The sequence below is a fragment of the Tachypleus tridentatus genome, chromosome 12, assembly GCF_004210375.1.
Source record: "Tachypleus tridentatus isolate NWPU-2018 chromosome 12, ASM421037v1, whole genome shotgun sequence".
NCBI classification, from domain to species: Eukaryota; Metazoa; Arthropoda; class Merostomata; order Xiphosura; family Limulidae; genus Tachypleus; species Tachypleus tridentatus.
The window spans coordinates 117,529,370-117,555,641 of record NC_134836.1 but is presented as its reverse complement, the minus strand read 5'-3'; the positions used below and the strand labels follow the sequence as shown (position 1 = coordinate 117,555,641).

General features: G+C 27.9%; 1 protein-coding gene across 1 annotated transcript in view; it reads right to left on the bottom strand.

Moving 5' to 3' along the window:
- The window catches only part of LOC143234467 (receptor-type tyrosine-protein phosphatase N2-like), a 562,455-nt gene that overhangs the window by 177,483 nt on the left and 358,700 nt on the right, over positions 1–26,272 (bottom strand). Inside the window, exon 2 of the mRNA XM_076471857.1 lies at positions 6,005–6,055. Within this exon, the coding sequence (XP_076327972.1) occupies positions 6,005–6,055 (51 nt within the window). The remainder of the gene's footprint in view (positions 1–6,004; positions 6,056–26,272) is intronic.

Sequence of the window (26,272 nt, the reverse complement as noted above, 5' to 3'; positions counted from 1 at the left end):
CATTATGTTGTCTACAAACAGAAACCAAGAACGCAACTCCCCATCATGTTGTCTACAAACAGAAACCAAGAATGTAATTTCCCATCATGTTGTCTACAAACAGAAACCAAGAATGTAATTTCCCATCATGTTGTCTACAAACAGAAACCAAGAATGCAACTCCCCATCATGTTGTCTACAAACAGAAACCAAGAATGTGAGTTCTCATCATGTTGTCTACAAACAGAAACCAAGAATGTAATTTCCCATCATGTTGTCTACAAACAAAAACCAAGAATGCAACTCCCCATCATGTTTTCTACAAACAGAAACCAAGAATGTGAGTTCCCATCATGTTGTCTACAAACAGAAACCAAGAATGTGAGTTCCCATCACGTTGTCTACAAACAGAAACCAAGAATGTGAGTTCCCATTATGTTGTCTACAAACAGAAACCAAGAATGGAACTCCCCACCACGTTGTCTACAAACAGAAACCAAGAATGCAACTCCCCACCATGTTGTCTACAAACAGAAACCAAGAATGTGAGTTCCCATCATGTTGTCTACAAACAGAAACCAAGAATGTGACTCCCCATTATGTTGTCTACAAACAGAAATCAAGAATGTGAGCCCCCATCACGTTGTCTACAAACAGATCCAAAAATGACTTACCATCATGTTATCTATAAACAGAACCCAAGAAACAACATTCAGACTTTCTAAAATTAAAATGCTAAGCTGAAATTATCAAATAAACTTGATTCATCTTTGTGACGCTTTTGTGCGAGTTTATCCAGTCAGGTCGTGAGACTAGTTGAATGTTGTCTCTGGATAGCTGGCACGATTAACATGCGGAAAAGTTTCAATCACATGCGATTTTGAACAACAATTTAAAACAGAATTTGTGCATTATTCACATGTGTTACCAAAATAATTTCAAAGCAGTCTAACAACTTTATTAAGATATTTCTATAGATTAAATAATCGAGGTAATGTTATACCGTAAAGCCTACTTAGAAGTGTTAACTGACAACCGAATTACAGCTTGGAGATTATGTGTAGACGATTCAGTCGCAAATTGTGGATACCCGGGAATACTGATAGAGAAGAAAACACTATATCATATGGCGCATAAGGCAGAACGGAGGTAGGGGGAGGGAGAGATAAGATAAACTATAAGAATCAACAAAATAAATATGCAAAAGGTACAATTACCACTTCTGGAATCTTTAAACTCAATTTGCAGAAACTGCTGGTGACGAAACCTCACTCAAAATGGAAAAAAGAAGTTTCTGAGAATTAGGGGTATTTGTGTTTACAAACTGAAAGACAGCGAAACAGTACGGTTTCACCTTCCAGAGCATCCATCTGTTTTCTACCTTTTTCAACACAACTGGGCAATAATTTTAGTCTAAATAAAAACTATATTTATTACAACTCCACTAGTCCTCATTATGTACCATTGACATTCTTTTAACAACACTTTAATACGAGGACTAGGCTATAAAGGTGGCGTGACGGTAGCATACTGTTTCTTACAAACCATCACATTAGGTGACGAGAATAAAGGTGGCGTGACGGTGGCATACTGTTCCTTACAAACCATCACATTAGATGACGATAATAAAGGTGGCGTGACGGTGAAATACTGTTTCCTACAAACCATCACATTAGGTGACGAGAATAAAGATGGCGTGACGGTAGCATACTGTTTCCTACAAACCATCACATTAGGTGACGAGAATAAAGATGGCGTGACGGTAGCATACTGTTCCTTACAAACCATCACATTAGATGACGATAATAAAGGTGGCGTGACGGTGGCATACTGTTCCTTACAAACCATCACATTAGATGACGATAATAAAGGTGGCGTGACGGTGAAATACTGTTTCCTACAAACCATCACATTAGGTGACGAGAATAAAGATGGCGTGACGGTAGCATACTGTTTCCTACAAACCATCACATTAGGTGACGAGAATAAAGATGGCGTGACGGTAGCATACTGTTCCTTACAAACCATCACATTAGATGACGATAATAAAGGTGGCGTGACGGTAGAATACTGTTTCCTACAAACCATCACATTCGGTGACGAGAATAAAGATGGCGTGACGGTGGCATACTGTTTCCTACAAACCATCACATTAGGTGACGAGAATAAAGATGGCGTGACGGTAGCATACTGTTTCCTACAAACCATCACATTAGGTGACGAGAATAAAGATGGCGTGACGGTAGCATACTGTTTCCTACAAACCATCACATTAGGTGACGAGAATAAAGATGGCGTGACGGTGGCATACTGTTTCCTACAAACCATCACATTAGGTGACGAGAATAAAGATGGCGTGACGGTAGCATACTGTTCCTTACAAACCATCACATTAGGTGACGAGAATAAAGGTGGCGTGACGGTGAAATACTGTTTCCTACAAACCATCACATTAGGTGACGAGAATAAAGATGGCGTGACGGTAGCATACTGTTTCCTACAAACCATCACATTAGGTGACGAGAATAAAGATGGCGTGACGGTGGCATACTGTTTCCTACAAACCATCACATTAGGTGACGAGAATAAAGATGGCGTGACGGTAGCATACTGTTTCCTACAAACCATCACATTAGGTGACGAGAATAAAGATGGCGTGACGGTGGCATACTGTTTCCTACAAACCATCACATTAGGTGACGAGAATAAAGATGGCGTGACGGTAGCATACTGTTTCTTACAAACCATCACATTAGGTGACGAGAATAAAGATGGCGTGGCGGTGAAATACTGTTTCCTATAAACCATCACATTAGATGACGAGAATAAAGGTGGCGTGACGGTGGAATACTGTTTCCTACAAACCATCACATTAGGTGACGAGAATAAAGATGGCGTGACGGTAGCATACTGTTTCCTACAAACCATCACATTAGGTGACGAGAATAAAGATGGCGTGACGGTAGCATACTGTTTCCTACAAACCATCACATTAGGTGACGAGAATAAAGATGGCGTGACGGTGGCATACTGTTTCCTACAAACCATCACATTAGGTGACGAGAATAAAGATGGCGTGACGGTAGCATACTGTTTCTTACAAACCATCACATTAGGTGACGAGAATAAAGATGGCGTGGCGGTGAAATACTGTTTCCTATAAACCATCACATTAGATGACGAGAATAAAGGTGGCGTGACGGTGGAATACTGTTTCCTACAAACCATCACATTAGGTGACGAGAATAAAGATGGCGTGACGGTAGCATACTGTTCCTTACAAACCATCACATTAGGTGACGAGAATAAAGATGGCGTGACGGTAGCATACTGTTTCCTACAAACCATCACATTAGGTGACGAGAATAAAGATGGCGTGACGGTAGCATACTGTTTCCTACAAACCATCACATTAGGTGACGAGAATAAAGATGGTGTGACGGTAGCATACTGTTTCTTACAAACCATCACATTAGGTGACGAGAATAAAGATGGCGTGACGGTGAAATACTGTTTCCTACAAACCATCACATTAGGTGACGAGAATAAAGATGGCGTGACGGTAGCATACTGTTTCCTACAAACAATCACATTAGGTGACGAGAATAAAGATGGCGTGACGGTAGCATACTGTTTCTTACAAACCATCACATTAAGTGACGAGAATAAAGATGGCGTGACGGTAGCATACTGTTTCCTACAAACAATCACATTAGGTGACGAGAATAAAGATGCCGTGACGGTAGCATACTGTTTCCTACAAACCATCACATTTTTTACTCATTTTTTAACAGTCCCCTGCTTTAAAAAAGAAAGCTGTAAGTTTACGTACTAACAACGCTAAAATCCGGGGTTCCATTCCCCACGATGGAAATAGTGGATACCCTAAAACGGCTTTGTTCTAAAACAAACAAACTATTTTGAATTAAAATATCTTCAAATTTAAGTACTTTTAGTCGTCTATTTAATGTAAAATCCACCGCCGGATCTACTTGTTTACAAAAATCTAACGCCCGATCTACTTGTTTACTAAAATTTATTAACGTTCTCGAAATGACATTTTAATACTTGTTGTACACAAGTCCAGTGAATTCCATGATTAGTAAACTTCCAAGCTAACCGTCTTTAGAGTAAACTACTTCTATACAAACGTTCAACAGTGAACTAACGACGTACACACTTTTATACAAGCACACCGTAATGAACTAACGACGAACACACTTTTATACAAACATACCGTAATGGACTAACGACGTACACACTTTTATACAAACATACCGTAATGGACTAACGACGTACACACTTTTATACAAACATACCGTAATGGACTAACGACGTACACACTTTTATACAAACATACCGTAATGGACTAACGACGTACACACTTTTATACAAGCATACCGTAATGGACTAACGACGTACACACTTTTATACAAACATACCGTAATGGACTAACGACGTACACACTTTTATACAAACATACCGTAATGGGCTAACGACGTACACACTTTTATACAAACATACCGTAATGAACTAACGACGTACACACTTTTATACAAACATACCGTAATGGACTAACGACGTACACACTTTTATACAAACATACGACTAACAACGTACACACAATTTTCATCTTTCAAGTGTTTTTCACGTCAAAATCGGGTGAACACGAACAACTTGGTTTGGTTTTAAAGCGTGTTCCAAACAGTTTATGAACAAGTTTAAATTCGTTAAAAGGAAAACGGTGTAAAATCCAAACTGATAATAAGTACATCAAATACGACAAAGGAGACCAACCAACCATGTTTCTTTATTTTTAATAACTTCTGTAACCTGACAAAGGAGACCAACCAACCATGTTTCTTTATTTTTAATAACTTCTGTAACCTGACAAAGGAGACCAACCATGTTTGTTTATTTTTAATAACTTCTGTAACCTGACAAAGGAGACCAACCATGTTTCTTTATTTTTAATAACTTCTGTAACCTGACAAAGGAGACCAACCATGTTTGTTTATTTTTAATAACTTCTGTAACCTGACAAAGGAGACCAACCAACCAAGTTTCTTTATTTTTAATAACTTCTGTAACCTGACAAAGGAGACCAACCAACCATGTTTGTTTATTTTTAATAACTTCTGTAACCTGACAAAGGAGACCAACCATGTTTGTTTATTTTTAATAACTTCTGTAACCTGACAAAGGAGACCAACCAACCATGTTTGTTTATTTTTAATAACTTCTGTAACCTGACAAAGGAGACCAACCATGTTTGTTTATTTTTAATAACTTCTGTAACCTGACAAAGGAGACCAACCATGTTTGTTTATTTTTAATAACTTCTGTAACCTGACAAAGGAGACCAACCATGTTTCTTTATTTTTAATAACTTCTGTAACCTGACAAAGGAGACCAACCAACCATGTTTGTTTATTTTTAATAACTTCTGTAACCTGAGTTGATAGGTCACAAATACTGTGGTATGATAATACACTAAAATATACATCGACCAATGGTAACACCATCAAGATACCGTCTATATTGTAATGTACATCGACCAATGGTAACACCATCAAGATAACGTCTATATTGTAATATACATCGACCAATGGTAACACCATCAAGATAACGTCTATATTGTAATATACATCGACCAATGGTAACACCATCAAGATAACGTCTATATTGTAACGTACATCGACCAATGGTAACACCATCAAGATACCGTCTATATTGTAATGTACATCGACCAATGGTAACACCATCAAGATAACGTCTATATTGTAATATACATCGACCAATGGTAACACCATCAAGATAACGTCTATATTGTAATGTACATCGACCAATGGTAACACCATCAAGATAACGTCTATATTGTAATGTACATCGACCAATGGTAACACCATCAAGATACCGTCTATATTGTAACATATCTATATTATCATGCCCTAACATCAGTAGTTTTCCTATCCTAGCATCTAGTGTTAACACTACTATTAGCACTGTTCATTAAGAAACTCACCATCATAGCAAATCTCCTGTTGGTCACAAAGTCGAGGGTTGAAGAAACATCCTAAAAAAAACAGAAAACAAACTGTAAATCACAACAAAACGATGTCTGATTTATACAGAAGATATCGTGGGCGTTTCGGTATACCATGCAACGTAACCAGAAACTATTATTGGTGAAAATAAACAAACAAAAATAGCTAGGTGAATGAAGGTACTTTTATGTTTCTTTGTTCTTCCTTATGAAATAAATTCTTTGGTTAGAATTCTAAGTTCCTCAGCCCTGACACAAAGGACATTGTTGAGGTGACCCAACTGTGACGTTACTACTCGTACGTGTACTAAATTATGGTGTATCACGTGTGCCACTGATGTACATATTATTGTAAGATGTATCACTCGAGTCACTGATGTACACGTTAGATTATGGTGTATCACGTGTGTCACTGATGTACATATTATTGTAAGATCTATCACTCGAGTCACTGATGTACACGTTAGATTATGGTGTATCACGTGTGTCACGGATGTACATATTATTGTAAGATCTATCACTCGAGTCACTGATGTACACGTTAGATTATGGTGTATCACGTGTGTCACGGATGTACATATTAGGTTGAGGTATCGCGCGTGCCATTGACGTACACTTTAGTCCAGTGGTTCTCAACCTTTCTCATCGTCTTACCCCCTGAGACTCTCCAGGGTATTACCGTGACCCCTATAATAATTTTTGTAATGGGGAACTTTGCGTAAAGGTAGAATAAAACAAAACTATATAAAGATCCTAATTTATTGAAAATGTTACAAATAAATGACCTTGAGAAATGCTACAAGTGCTAAACAAATGTAAAATATATAGAATTATGGAACATCATACGAAACCAACTTATTCAGTCAGTGTGAGGGTTGATATAATATATATATAATGAGAAAATATACTAAATACGATGATAACTTTGATATTTAAATTTTAAGTTCGATGTATTAATATTATATAGTTAAAAATTCACGAAATTCAAAACGTTGTAATATATTGTGGAACAAGCATCTCGACGTGGTTCAACTGCCGCACTTCCGCGTGTTTCTCATTGGTGGGCAGTTACAGGCACTTGCTACAAAAACTGCAAACTGCTCCGAGATTTCCCCAATAATTCCCAAGCCTTCCGTGACCCCCGAGAAACAACAAACGACCCCCAGGTTAAGAACCACTGCTTTAGTCTAACGTGTATCACGTTCTTTACTACGACACAATGCGAAACGAACCACCGGATTCCCAATCTGGACACACTAACTAACTAGCCACTACAGATCTCAATTCACTAAAGGAAATTCAATATGGCAATGAATAAGAGATAAAAGTTCTTATGTATTATTATTGTTTCTACAGAATAATTGCCAGTAAACAAAAACAAACGTTTGTTAAAAAATAAGCAAAATGTTGATCTTCAAAAAACTACGTTAAAAACAGGTTTTTAGACTTCATTCTTTTATCGAATTTACAACTTCCGTCGTATACTGAGAGCCTAAGTCTTAACTAAGTAAATGAAACAAAATGCACTCTTTAAATGCAACTGAGATTAACTAAAAACATATAAGCTTTATTTGGTTCTACTGCTTAAATAACACACGAGTGGCACGAATAGAATTTTATTTTGTGTAATTATGGAATTACCACGAGTTTCATCCCTAATAAAACATGTTTTGAACGTAAACTACGCGCAGATCTTTGTCATTCTTCGATAAAACACAACCGCGAATTTGGGAAGTTTGAGGTCACATCTGTTGCTAGCTCGATATTTCTAAAGTTGTATATGTAATCTGATATAAATCTCACTAAATAGGGTTAAACATAAAACTGCTGTGACACTGAACAAACACAGGTTATAGAAAAAACAGTTGTGTTTAATCTGATAACAATCTCACTAAATAGGGTTAAACACAAAACTGCTGTGACACTGAACAAACACAGGTTATAGAAAAAACAGTTGTGTTTAATCTGATATAAATCTCACTAAATAGGGTTAAACACAAAACTGCTGTGATACTGAACAAACACAGGTTATAGAAGACAAAGTTGTGTTTAATCTGATAACAATCTCACTAAATAGGGTTAAACACAAAACTGCTGTGACACTGAACAAACACAGGTTATAGAAAAAACAGTTGTGTTTAATCTGATAACAATCTCACTAAATAGGGTTAAACACAAAACTGCTGTGACACTGAACAAACACAGGTTATAGAAAAAACAGTTGTGTTTAATCTGATAACAATCTCACTAAATAGGGTTAAACACAAAACTGCTGTGATACTGAACAAACACAGGTTATAGAAGACAAAGTTGTGTTTAATCTGATAACAATCTCACTAAATAGGGTTAAACACAAAACTGCTGTGATACTGAACAAACACAGGTTATAGAAAAAACAGTTGTGTTTAATCTGATAACAATCTCACTAAATAGGGTTAAACACAAAACTGCTGTGACACTGAACAAACACAGGTTATAGAAAAAACAGTTGTGTTTAATCTGATAACAATCTCACTAAATAGGGTTAAACACAAAACTGCTGTGACACTGAACAAACACAAGTTATAGAAAAACAGTTGTGTTTAATCTGATAACAATCTCACTAAATAGGGTTAAACACAAAACTGCTGTGACACTGAACAAACACAAGTTATAGAAAAACAGTTGTGTTTAATCTGATAACAATCTCACTAAATAGGGTTAAACACAAAACTGCTGTGACACTGAACAAACACAGGTTATAGAAAAAACAGTTGTGTTTAATCTGATAACAATCTCACTAAATAGGGTTAAACACAAAACTGCTGTGACACTGAACAAACACAGGTTATAGAAAAAACAGTTGTGTTTAATCTGATAACAATCTCACTAAATAGGGTTAAACACAAAACTGCTGTGACACTGAACAAACACAGGTTATAGAAAAAACAGTTGTGTTTAATCTGATAACAATCTCACTAAATAGGGTTAAACACAAAACTGCTGTGATACTGAACAAACACAGGTTATAGAAGACAAAGTTGTGTTTAATATGCTGAGCCTTAATCGTAGAATTGTAAACACTTTTGCCTTTTGCGCCCAAGTTTATCTAAGTTATTTATGTATCTAAAGGTATGTATGTAATTTATGTATGTAGTTGGGTTCCCGACTCCATCAGCTTCAGGGTTCCAAATGACAAATGAATTACACAATATGTATATAAATACCACTGATAACGCAATAATTACTATTGTAGTAATTGTTCCAAAATATTGTGATTCATTTTAATTGTTTTGATCCATATTTTGTACGCCGACAATGAAATGAAGCAGAAACCCAAATTACCCGTGATGCAGTGCAGAACTGTAATGTGAAGATTGAACTCAACCGTTATAATGAAGGGGTTGAATCTTTGATATTTAAAACAAGTCTATCCACTCTCCCTCCACACTCCACTTCTAGGTAAATCAATCGAACTGTAACCAATTGATCAATTATTCAGCCCACACTGAGGAGTACGGTGTCCACAAGGAGCCAAGGAAGCCCAAAATTACTGTTAATTTTAGAATAAAAACCGCCATCAGTTCTGAGTTATCCAATACCACTCACATATTTAGGGTTGAACAACCAACCTTCTGCTCTTTAAGTGTATACGGAACCCAGACATCCTATGTTACCAATTCTCACATTTACTTAAGTAAGGGTTTAACTTCATAGTTCTTTACTACAATGTCTACCGCCCTTAACTTAGGTTCTAATTTCAAACAAATCTCATAATACCAAGAAGATCTGATCATCCATATTAACAATAGCTATTATATTTTGATCATCCATATCAAAACGTAATGAAACAACAACTATTATATTTTGATCATCCATATCAAAACGTAATGAAACAATAACTATTATATTTTGATCATCCATATCAAAACGTAATGAAACAATAACTATTATATTTTGATCATCCATATCAAAACGTAATGAAACAACAAATATTATATTTTGATCATCCATATCAAAATGTAATGAAACAACAACTATTATATTTTCATCATCTATATCAAAACGTAATGAAACAACAACTATTATATTTTCATCATCTATATCAAAATGTAATGAAACAACAACTATTATATTTTGATCATCCATATCAAAACGTAATGAAACAATAACTATTATATTTTGATCATCCATATCAAAACGTAATGAAACAACAACTATTATATTTTGATCATCCATATCAAAACGTAATGAAACAACAACTATTATATTTTGATCATCCATATCAAAACGTAATGAAACAACAACTATTATATTTTGATCATCCATATCAAAACGTAATGAAACAACAACTATTATATTTTGATCATCCATATCAAAACGTAATGAAACAACAAATATTATATTTTGATCATCTATATCAAAACGTAATGAAACAATAACTATTATATTTTGATCATCCATATCAAAACGTAATGAAACAACAAATATTATATTTTGATCATCTATATCAAAACGTAATGAAACAATAACTATTATATTTTGATCATCCATATCAAAACGTAATGAAACAACAAATATTATATTTTCATCATCTATATCAAAATGTAATGAAACAACAACTATTATATTTTGATCATCCATATCAAAATGTAATGAAACAATAACTATTATATTTTGATCATCCATATCAAAACGTAATGAAACAACAACTATTATATTTTGATCATCCATATCAAAACGTAATGAAACAACAAAAATTATATTTTTATCATCCATATCAAAATGTAATGAAACAACTATTATATTTTGATCATTCATATCAAAATGTAATGAAACAATAACTATTATATTTTGATCATCCATATAAAACGTAATGAAACAACAACTATTATATTTTGATCATCCATATCAAAACGTAATGAAACAACAAAAATTATATTTTGATCATCCATATCAAAATGTAATGAAACAACAACTATTATATTTTCATCATCTATATCAAAATGTAATGAAACAACAACTATTATATTTTCATCATCCATATCAAAACGTAATGAAAGAACAACTATTATATTTTGATCATCCACATCAAAACGTAATGAAACAACAACTATTATATTTTGATCATCCATATCAAAATGTAATGAAACAACTATTATATTTTGATCATCCATATCAAAATGTAATGAAACAATAACTATTATATTTTGATCATCCATATCAAAATGTAATGAAACAATAACTATTATATTTTGATCATCTATATCAAAATGTAATGAAACAACAACTATTATATTTTGATCATCTATACCAAAATGTAATAAAACAACAACTATTATATTTTGATCATCCATATCAAAACGTAATGAAACAACAAATATTATATTTTGATCATCCATATCAAAACGTAATGAAACAATAACTATTATATTTTGATCATCCATATCAAAACGTAATGAAACAACAAATATTATATTTTGATCATCCATATCAAAACGTAATGAAACAACAAAAATTATATTTTTATCATCCATATCAAAATGTAATGAAACAACAACTATTATATTTTGATCATCTATACCAAAATGTAATGAAACAACAACTATTATATTTTGATCATCCATATCAAAACGTAATGAAACAACAAATATTATATTTTGATCATCCATATCAAAACGTAATGAAACAATAACTATTATATTTTCATCATCTATATCAAAACGTAATGAAACAACAAATATTATATTTTGATCATCCATATCAAAATGTAATGAAACAACAACTATTATATTTTGATCATCTATATCACAACGAAATGAAACAACAACTATTATATTTTGATCATCCATATCAAAATGTAATGAAACAACAACTATTATATTTTGATCATCTATATCAAAAGGTAATGAAACAATAACTATTATATTTTGATCATCCATATCAAAATGTAATGAAACAACAACTATTATATTTTGATCATCTATATCAAAAGGTAATGAAACAATAACTATTATATTTTGATCATCCATATCAAAATGTAATGAAACAACAACTATTATATTTTGATCATCCATATCAAAACGTAATGAAACAACAACTATTATATTTTGATCATCCATATCAAAATGTAATGAAACAACAACTATTATATTTTGATCATCTATATCAAAATGTAATGAAACAACAACTATTATATTTTGATCATCCATATCAAAACGTAATGAAACAACAACTATTATATTTTGATCATCCATATCAAAACGTAATGAAACAACAACTATTATATTTTGATCATCCATATCAAAACGTAATGAAACAACAACTATTATATTTTGATCATCCATATCAAAACGTAATGAAACAACAAATATTATATTTTGATCATCCATATCAAAATGTAATGAAACAACAACTATTATATTTTGATCATCTATATCAAAACGTAATGAAACAACAACTATTATATTTTGATCATCCATATCAAAATGTAATGAAACAACAACTATTATATTTTGATCATCCATATCAAAACGTAATGTAATGAAACAACAACTATTATATTTTGATCATCCATATCAAAACGTAATGAAACAACAACTATTATATTTTGATCATCCATATCAAAACGTAATGAAACAACAAATTATATTTTGATCATCCATATCAAAACGTAATGAAACAACAACTATTATATTTTGATCATCCATATCAAAACGTAATGAAACAATAACTATTATATTTTGATCATCCATATCAAAACGTAATGAAACAACAAATATTATATTTTGATCATCCATATCAAAACGTAATGAAACAACAACTATTATATTTTGATCATCCATATCAAAACGTAATGAAACAACTATTATATTTTGATCATCCATATCAAAACGTAATGAAACAACAACTATTATATTTTGATCATCCATATCAACAAATATTAAATCGTAATCAAAAAATGATCATCCATATAAAACGTAATGAAACAACTATTAATGATCATCCATATCAAAACGTAATGAAACAACTATTATATTTTGATCATCCATATCAAAACGTAATGAAACAACAACAACTATTATATTTTGATCATCCATATCAAAACGTAATGAAACAACAACTATTATATTTTGATCATCCATATCAAAACGTAATGAAACAACAACTATTATATTTTGATCATCCATATCAAAACGTAATGAAACAACAACTATTATATTTTGATCATCCATATCAAAACGTAATGAAACAACAACTATTATATTTTGATCATCCATATCAAAATGTAATGAAACAACAACTATTATATTTTGATCATCCATATCAAAACGTAATGAAACAACAACTATTATAACAACAAAACGTATTATATTTTGATCATCCATATCAAAACGTAATGAAACAACAACTATTATATTTTGATCATCCATATCAAAACGTAATGAAACAATAACTATTATATTTTGATCATCTATATCATATTATATATTTTGATCATCCATATCAAAACGTAATGAAACAACAACTATTATATTTTGATCATCCATATCAAAACGTAATGAAACAACAACTATTATATTTTGATCATCCATATCAAAATGTAATGTAATGAAACAACAACTATTATATTTTGATCATCCATATCAAAACGTAATGTAATGATCATCCAATCAAAATGTAATGAAACAACAACTATTATATTTTGATCATCATATCATATCAAAATGTAATGAAACAACAACTATTATATTTTGATCATCCATATCAAAACGTAATGAAACAACAACTATTATATTTTGATCATCCATATCAAAACGTAATGAAACAACAACTATTATATTTTGATCATCTATATCAAAACGTAATGAAACAACAACTATTATATTTTGATCATCCATATCAAAAAATGAAACAACAACTATTATATTTTGATCATCCAATCAAAAGGTAATGAAACAACTATTATATTTTGATCATCCATATCAAAATGTAATGAAACAACAACTATTATATTTTGATCATCCATATCAAAATCAAAATGTAATGAAACAACAACTATTATATTTTGATCATCCATATCAAAACGTAATGAAACAACAACTATTATATTTTGATCATCCATATCAAAATGTAATGAAACAACAACTATTATATTTTGATCATCTATCAAAATGTAATGAAACAACAACTATTATATTTTGATCATCCATATCAAAACGTAATGAAACAACAACTATTATATTTTGATCATCCATATCAAAACGTAATGAAACAATAACTATTATATTTTGATCATCCATATCAAAACGTAATGAAACAACAACTATTATATTTTGATCATCCATATCAAAATGTAATGAAACAACAACTATTATATTTTGATCATCCATATCAAAATGTAATGAAACAACAACTATTATATTTTGATCATCCATATCAAAACGTAATGAAACAACAACTATTATATTTTGATCATCCATCCATATCAAAATGTAATGAAACAACAACTATTATATTTTGATCATCCATATCAAAATGTAATGAAACAACAACTATTATATTTTGATCATCCATATCAAAATGTAATGAAACAACAACTATTATATTTTGATCATCCATATCAAAATGTAATGAAACAACAACTATTATATTTTGATCATCTATATCAAAACGTAATGAAACAATAACTATTATATTTTGATCATCCATATCAAAATGTAATGAAACAACAACTATTATATTTTGATCATCATCCAAAATATCTATTATATTTTGATCAAATCGTAATGAAACAACAACTATTATATTTTGATCATCCATATCAAAACGTAATGAAACAACAACTATTATATTTTGATCATCCATATCAAAACGTAATGAAACAACAACTATTATATTTTGATCATCCATATCAAAACGTAATGAAACAACAACTATTATATTTTGATCATCCATATCAAAACGTAATGAAACAACAACTATTATATTTTGATCATCCATATCAAAATGTAATGAAACAACAACTATTATATTTTGATCATCCATATCAAAACGTAATGAAACAATAACTATTATATTTTGATCATCCATATCAAAACGTAATGAAACAACAATTATATTATATTTTCATCATCTATATCAAAATGTAATGAAACAACAACTATTATATTTTGATCATCCATATCAAAATGTAATGAAACAACAACTATTATATTTTGATCATCCATATCAAAACGTAATGAAACAACAACTATTATATTTTGATCATCCATATCAAAATGTAATGAAACAACAACTATTATATTTTGATCATCCATATCAAAATGTAATGAAACAACAACTATTATATTTTGATCATCCATATCAAAACGTAATGAAACAACAACTATTATATTTTGATCATCCATATCAAAACGTAATGAAACAACAACTATTATATTTTGATCATCCATATCAAAATGTAATGAAACAACAACTATTATATTTTGATCATCCATATCAAAATGTAATGAAACAACAACTATTATATTTTGATCATCCATATCAAAACGTAATGAAACAACAACTATTATATTTTGATCATCCATATCAAAACGTAATGAAACAACAACTATTATATTTTGATCATCCATATCAAAATGTAATGAAACAACTATTATATTTTGATCATCCATATCAAAATGTAATGAAACAATAACTATTATATTTTGATCATCCATATCAAAATGTAATGAAACAATAACTATTATATTTTGATCATCTATATCAAAATGTAATCAAAACTATTATATTTTGATCATCTATACCAAAATGAAACAACAACTATTATATTTTGATCATCCATATCAAAACGTAATGAAACAACAACTATTATATTTTGATCATCCATATCAAAACGTAATGAAACAACAACTATTATATTTTGATCATCCATATCAAAACGTAATGAAACAACAACTATTATATTTTGATCATCCATATCAAAACGTAATGAAACAACAACTATTATATTTTGATCATCCATATCAAAACGTAATGAAACAACAACTATTATATTTTGATCATCTATATCAAAATGTAATGAAACAACAACTATTATATTTTGATCATCCATATCAAAACGTAATGAAACAACAACTATTATATTTTGATCATCCATATCAAAACGTAATGAAACAACAACTATTATATTTTGATCATCCATATCAAAACGTAATGAAACAACAACTATTATATTTTGATCATCCATATCAAAATGTAATGAAACAACAACTATTATATTTTGATCATCCATATCAAAATGTAATGAAACAACAACTATTATATTTTGATCATCCATATCAAAATGTAATGAAACAACAACTATTATATTTTGATCATCCATATCAAAACGTAATGAAATCTATATCAAAAGGTAATGAAACAACTATTATATTTTGATCATCCATATCAAAACGTAATGAAACAACAACTATTATATTTTGATCATCCATATCAAAACGTAATGAAACAACAACTATTATATTTTGATCATCCATATCAAAATGTAATGAAACAACAACTATTATATTTTGATCATCCATATCAAAATGTAATGAAACAACAACTATTATATTTTGATCATCCATATCAAAACGTAATGAAACAACAACTATTATATTTTGATCATCCATATCAAAACGTAATGAAACAATAACTATTATATTTTGATCATCCATATCAAAACGTAATGAAACAACAACTATTATATTTTTATCATCCATATCAAAATGTAATGAAACAACAACTATTATATTTTCATCATCTATATCAAAACGTAATGAAACAACAACTATTATATTTTGATCATCCATATAAAACGTAATGAAACAACAAATATTATATTTTGATCATCCATATCAAAACGTAATGAAACAATAACTATTATATTTTGATCATCCATATCAAAACGTAATGAAACAACAACTATTATATTTTGATCATCCATATCAAAACGTAATGAAACAACAACTATTATATTTTGATCATCCATATCAAAACGTAATGAAACAACAACTATTATATTTTGATCATCCATATCAAAACGTAATGAAACAACAACTATTATATTTTGATCATCCATATCAAAACGTAATGAAACAACAACTATTATATTTTGATCATCCATATCAAAACGTAATGAAACAACAAATATTATATTTTGATCATCCATATCAAAACGTAATGAAACAACAACTATTATATTTTGATCATCCATATCAAAACGTAATGAAACAACAAATATTATATTTTGATCATCCATATCAAAACGTAATGAAACAATAACTATTATATTTTGATCATCCATATCAAAACGTAATGAAACAACTATTATATTTTGATCATCCATATCAAAATGTAATGAAACAACAACTATTATATTTTGATCATCCATATCAAAACGTAATGAAACAACAACTATTATATTTTGATCATCCATATCAAAATGTAATGATCATCCATATCAAAACAACAACTATTATATTTTGATCATCCATATCAAAACGTAATGAAACAACAACTATTATATTTTGATCATCCATATCAAAACGTAATGAAACAACAACTATTATATTTTGATCATCCATATCAAAACGTAATGAAACAACAACTATTATATTTTGATCATCCATATCAAAATGTAATGAAACAACAACTATTATATTTTGATCATCCATATCAAAACGTAATGAAACAACAACTATTATATTTTGATCATCCATATCAAAACGTAATGAAACAACAACTATTATATTTTGATCATCCATATCAAAACGTAATGAATCATCAATCAAAACGTATTATATTTTGATCATCCATATCAAAACGTAATGAAACAACAACTATTATATTTTGATCATCCATATCAAAACGTAATGAAACAACAAATATTATATTTTGATCATCCATATCAAAATGTAATGAAACAATAACTATTATATTTTGATCATCCATATCAAAACGTAATGAAACAACAAATATTATATTTTCATTATCTATATCAAAACGTAATGAAACAACAACTATTATATTTTGATCATCCATATCAAAATGTAATGAAACAACAACTATTATATTTTCATCATCTATATCAAAATGTAATGAAACAACAACTATTATATTTTGATCATCCATATCAAAACGTAATGAAACAACAACTATTATATTTTGATCATCCATATCAAAACGTAATGAAACAACAACTATTATATTTTGATCATCCATATCAAAACGTAATGAAACAATAACTATTATATTTTGATCATCTATATCAAAACGTAATGAAACAACAAATATTATATTTTGATCATCCATATCAAAACGTAATGAAACAACAACTATTATATTTTGATCATCCATATCAAAACGTAATGAAACAACAAATATTATATTTTGATCATCCATATCAAAATGTAATGAAACAATAACTATTATATTTTGATCATCCATATCAAAACGTAATGAAACAACAAATATTATATTTTCATCATCTATATCAAAACGTAATGAAACAACAACTATTATATTTTGATCATCCATATCAAAATGTAATGAAACAACAACTATTATATTTTCATCATCTATATCAAAACGTAATGAAACAACAACTATTATATTTTGATCATCCATATCAAAACGTAATGAAACAACAACTATTATATTTTGATCATCCACATCAAAACGTAATGAAACAACAACTATTATATTTTGATCATCCATATCAAAATGTAATGAAACAACTATTATATTTTGATCATCCATATCAAAATGTAATGAAACAATAACTATTATATTTTGATCATCCATATCAAAATGTAATGAAACAATAACTATTATATTTTGATCATCTATATCAAAATGTAATGAAACAACAACTATTATATTTTGATCATCCATATCAAAATGTAATGAAACAACAACTATTATATTTTGATCATCCATATCAAAACGTAATGAAACAACAAATATTATATTTTTATCATCCATATCAAAACGTAATGAAACAACAACTATATTTTGATCATCCATATCAAAACGTAATGAAACAATAACTATTATATTTTGATCATCCATATCAAAACGTAATGAAACAACAACTATTATATTTTGATCATCCATATCAAAACGTAATGAAACAACAACTATTATATTTTGATCATCCATATCAAAACGTAATGAAACAACAACTATTATATTTTGATCATCCATATCAAAATTTTGTAATGAAACAACAACTATTATATTTTGATCATCTATATCAAAACGTAATGAAACAACAACTATTATATTTTGATCATCCATATCAAAACGTAATGAAACAACAAATATTATATTTTGATCATCCATATCAAAACGTAATGAAACAACAACTATTATATTTTGATCATCCATATCAAAACGTAATGAAACAACAAAATATTTTGTAATGAAACAACAAATATTATATTTTGATCATCCATATCAAAATGTAATGAAACAACAACTATTATATTTTGATCATCCATATCAAAATAATGAAACAACAACTATTATATTTTGATCATCCATATCAAAACGTAATGAAACAACAACTATTATATTTTGATCATCCATATCAAAATGTAATGAAACAACAACTATTATATTTTGATCATCTATATCAAAACGTAATGAAACAACAACTATTATATTTTGATCATCCATATCAAAATGTAATGAAACAACAACTATTATATTTTGATCATCCATATCAAAACGTAATGAAACAACAACTATTATATTTTGATCATCCATATCAAAATGTAATGAAACAACAACTATTATATTTTGATCATCCATATCAAAACGTAATGAAACAACAACTATTATATTTTGATCATCCATATCAAAACGTAATGAAATCTATATCAAAACGTAATGAAACAACAAATATTATATTTTGATCATCCATATCAAAATGTAATGAAACAACAACTATTATATTTTGATCATCTATACCAAAATGTAATGAAACAACAACTATTATATTTTGATCATCCATATCAAAACGTAATGAAACAACAACTATTATATTTTGATCATCCATATCAAAACGTAATGAAACAATAAATATTATATTTTGATCATCCATATCAAAATGTAATGAAACAACAACTATTATATTTTGATCATCCATATCAAAATGTAATGAAACAACAACTATTATATTTTGATCATCCATATCAAAACGTAATGAAACAACAACTATTATATTTTGATCATCCATATCAAAACGTAATGAAACAACAACTATTATATTTTGATCATCTATATCAAAACGTAATGAAACAACAACTATTATATTTTGATCATCCATATCAAAATGTAATGAAACAACAACTATTATATTTTGATCATCTATATCAAAACGTAATGAAACAACAACTATTATATTTTGATCATCCATATCAAAATGTAATGAAACAACAACTATTATATTTTGATCATCCATATCAAAACGTAATGAAACAACAACTATTATATTTTGATCATCCATATCAAAATGTAATGAAACAACAACTATTATATTTTGATCATCTATATCAAAATGTAATGAAACAACAACTATTATATTTTGATCATCCATATCAAAACGTAATGAAACAATAACTATTATATTTTGATCATCCATATCAAAACGTAATGAAACAACAAACTATTATATTTTGATCATCCATATCAAAATGTAATGAAACAACAACTATTATATTTTGATCATCCATATCAAAATGTAATGAAACAACAACTATTATATTTTGATCATCCATATCAAAATGTAATGAAACAACAACTATTATATTTTGATCATCCATATCAAAACGTAATGAAACAACAAATATTATATTTTGATCATCCATATCAAAATGTAATGAAACAACAACTATTATATTTTGATCATCTATATCAAAACGTAACCTATTATATTTTGATCAAATGTAATGAAACAACAACTATTATATTTTGATCATCCATATCAAAATGTAATGAAACAACAACTATTATATTTTGATCATCCATATCAAAACGTAATGAAACAACAACTATTATATTTTGATCATCTATATCAAAATGTAATGAAACAACAACTATTATATTTTGATCATCTATATCAAAATGTAATGAAACAACAACTATTATATTTTGATCATCCATATCAAAACGTAATGAAACAACAACTATTATATTTTGATCATCCATATCAAAACGTAATGAAACAACAACTATTATATTTTGATCATCCATATCAAAATGTAATGAAACAACAACTATTATATTTTGATCATCTATATCAAAATGTAATGAAACAACAACTATTATATTTTGATCATCCATATCAAAACGTAATGAAACAACAAATATTATATTTTGATCATCCATATCAAAACGTAATGAAACAATAACTATTATATTTTGATCATCTATATCAAAACGTAATGAAACAACAAATATTATATTTTGATCATCCATATCAAAATGTAATGAAACAACAACTATTATATTTTGATCATCCATATCAAAACGTAATGAAACAACAACTATTATATTTTGATCATCCATATCAAAACGTAATGAAACAACAACTATTATATTTTGATCATCTATATCAAAACGTAATGAAACAACAACTATTATATTTTGATCATCCATATCAAAATGTAATGAAACAACAACTATTATATTTTGATCATCCATATCAAAATGTAATGTAATGAAACAACAACTATTATATTTTGATCATCCATATCAAAACGTAATGAAACAACAACTATTATATTTTGATCATCCATATCAAAACGTAATGAAACAACAACTATTATATTTTGATCATCCATATCAAAACGTAATGAAAGAACAACTATTATATTTTGATCATCCATATCAAAACGTAATGAAACAACAACTATTATATTTTGATCATCCATATCAAAACGTAATGAAACAATAACTATTATATTTTGATCATCCATATCAAAACGTAATGAAACAACAACTATTATATTTTGATCATCCATATCAAAACGTAATGAAACAACAACTATTATATTTTGATCATCCATATCAAAACGTAATGAAACAACAACTATTATATTTTGATCATCCATATCAAAATGTAATGAAACAATAACTATTATATTTTGATCATCCATATCAAAACGTAATGAAACAACAACTATTATATTTTGATCATCCATATCAAAATGTAATGAAACAACAACTATTATATTTTGATCATCCATATCAAAATGTAATGAAACAACAACTATTATATTTTGATCATCCATATCAAAATGTAATGAAACAACAACTATTATATTTTGATCATCCATATCAAAATGTAATGAAACAACAACTATTATATTTTGATCATCCATATCAAAATGTAATGAAACAACAACTATTATATTTTGATCATCCATATCAAAATGTAATGAAACAACAACTATTATATTTTGATCATCCATATCAAAATGTAATGAAACAACAACTATTATATTTTGATCATCCATATCAAAATGTAATGAAACAACAACTATTATATTTTGATCATCCATATCAAAACGTAATGAAACAACAACTATTATATTTTGATCATCCATATCAAAACGTAATGAAACAACAACTATTATATTTTGATCATCCATATCAAAACGTAATGAAACAACAACTATTATATTTTGATCATCCATATCAAAACGTAATGAAACAACAACTATATTATATTTTGATCATCCATATCAAAACGTAATGAAACAACAAACTATTATATTTTGATCATCCATATCAAAACGTAATGAAACAACAACTATTATATTTTGATCATCCATATCAAAATGTAATGAAACAACAACTATTATAATCATCCATATCAAAACGTAATGAAACAACAAAATTATATTTTGATCATCCATATGAAACAAAACGTAATGAAACAATGAAACAACAATTATATTTTGATCATCCATATCAAAACGTAATGAAACAACAAATATTATATTTTGATCATCCATATCAAAACGTAATGAAACAACAACTATTATATTTTGATCATCCATATCAAAACGTAATGAAACAACAACTATTATATTTTGATCATCCATATCAAAATGTAATGAAACAACAACTATTATATTTTGATCATCTATATCAAAACGTAATGAAACAACAACTATTATATTTTGATCATCCATATCAAAATGTAATGAAACAACAACTATTATATTTTGATCATCTATATCAAAAGGTAATGAAACAATAACTATTATATTTTGATCATCCATATCAAAATGTAATGAAACAACAACTATTATATTTTGATCATCCATATCAAAAGGTAATGAAACAATAACTATTATATTTTGATCATCCATATCAAAATGTAATGAAACAACAACTATTATATTTTGATCATCTATATCAAAACGTAATGAAACAACAACTATTATATTTTGATCATCCATATCAAAATGTAATGAAACAACAACTATTATATTTTGATCATCTATATCAAAATGTAATGAAACAACAACTATTATATTTTGATCATCCATATCAAAACGTAATGAAACAACAACTATTATATTTTGATCATCCATATCAAAACGTAATGAAACAACAACTATTATATTTTGATCATCCATATCAAAACGTAATGAAACAACAACTATTATATTTTGATCATCCATATCAAAATGTAATGAAACAACAACATATTATATATTTTGATCATCCATATCAAAATGTAATGAAACAACAACTATTATATTTTGATCATCTATATCAAAACGTAATGAAACAACAATTATTATATTTTGATCATCCATATCAAAATGTAATGAAACAACAACTATTATATTTTGATCATCTATATCACAACGAAATGAAACAACAACTATTATATTTTGATCATCCATATCAAAATGTAATGAAACAACAACTATTATATTTTGATCATCTATATCAAAAGGTAATGAAACAATAACTATTATATTTTGATCATCCATATCAAAATGAAACAACAACTATTAATTTTGATCATCTATATCAAAACAATGAAACAACTATTATATTTTGATCATCCATATCAAAACGTAATGAAACAACAACTATTATATTTTGATCATCCATATCAAAATGTAATGAAACAACAACTATTATATTTTGATCATCCATATCAAAATGTAATGAAACAACAACTATTATATTTTGATCATCCATATCAAAACGTAATGAAACAACAACTATTATATTTTGATCATCCATATCAAAACGTAATGAAACAATAACTATTATATTTTGATCATCCATATCAAAACGTAATGAAACAATAACTATTATATTTTGATCATCCATATCAAAACGTAATGAAACAACAAATATTATATTTTGATCATCCATATCAAAATGTAATGAAACGTAATGAAACAACTATTATATTTTTGATCATCTATATCAAAACGTAATGAAACAACAACTATTATATTTTGATCATCCATATCAAAACGTAATGAAACAACAACTATTATATTTTGATCATCCATATCAAAATGTAATGAAACAACAACTATTATATTTTGATCATCCATATCAAAATGTAATGAAACAACAACTATTATATTTTGATCATCTATATCAAAAGGTAATGAAACAATAACTATTATATTTTGATCATCCATATCAAAATGTAATGAAACAACTATTATATTTTGATCATCCAAACTATTATATTTTGATCATCCATATCAAAACGTAATGAAACAACAACTATTATATTTTGATCATCCATATCAAAATGTAATGAAACAACAACTATTATATTTTGATCATCTATACCAAAATGTAATGAAACAACAACTATTATATTTTGATCATCCATATCAAAACGTAATGAAACAACAAATATTATATTTTGATCATCCATATCAAAACGTAATGAAACAATAACTATTATATTTTCATCATCTATATCAAAACGTAATGAAACAACAAATATTATATTTTGATCATCCATATCAAAATGTAATGAAACAACAACTATTATATTTTGATCATCTATACCAAAATGTAATGAAACAACAACTATTATATTTTGATCATCCATATCAAAACGAAATGAAACAACAACTATTATATTTTGATCATCCATATCAAAACGTAATGAAACAATAACTATTATATTTTCATCATCTATATCAAAACGTAATGAAACAACAAATATTATATTTTGATCATCCATATCAAAATGTAATGAAACAACAACTATTATATTTTGATCATCTATATCACAACGAAATGAAACAACAACTATTATATTTTGATCATCCATATCAAAATGTAATGAAACAACAACTATTATATTTTGATCATCTATATCAAAAGGTAATGAAACAATAACTATTATATTTTGATCATCCATATCAAAATGTAATGAAACAACAACTATTATATTTTGATCATCTATATCAAAAGGTAATGAAACAATAACTATTATATTTTGATCATCCATATCAAAATGTAATGAAACAACAACTATTATATTTTGATCATCCATATCAAAACGTAATGAAACAACAACTATTATATTTTGATCATCCATATCAAAATGTAATGAAACAACAACTATTATATTTTGATCATCTATACCAAAATGTAATGAAACAACAACTATTATATTTTGATCATCCATATCAAAACGTAATGAAACAACAAATATTATATTTTGATCATCCATATCAAAACGTAATGAAACAATAACTATTATATTTTCATCATCTATATCAAAACGTAATGAAACAACAAATATTATATTTTGATCATCCATATCAAAATGTAATGAAACAACAACTATTATATTTTGATCATCTATACCAAAATGTAATGAAACAACAACTATTATATTTTGATCATCCATATCAAAACGTAATGAAACAACAAATATTATATTTTGATCATCCATATCAAAATGTAATGAAACAACAACTATTATATTTTGATCATCTATACCAAAATGTAATGAAACAACAACTATTATATTTTGATCATCCATATCAAAACGAAATGAAACAACAACTATTATATTTTGATCATCCATATCAAAATGTAATGAAACAACAACTATTATATTTTGATCATCCATATCAAAACGTAATGAAACAACAACTATTATATTTTGATCATCCATATCAAAATGTAATGAAACAACAACTATTA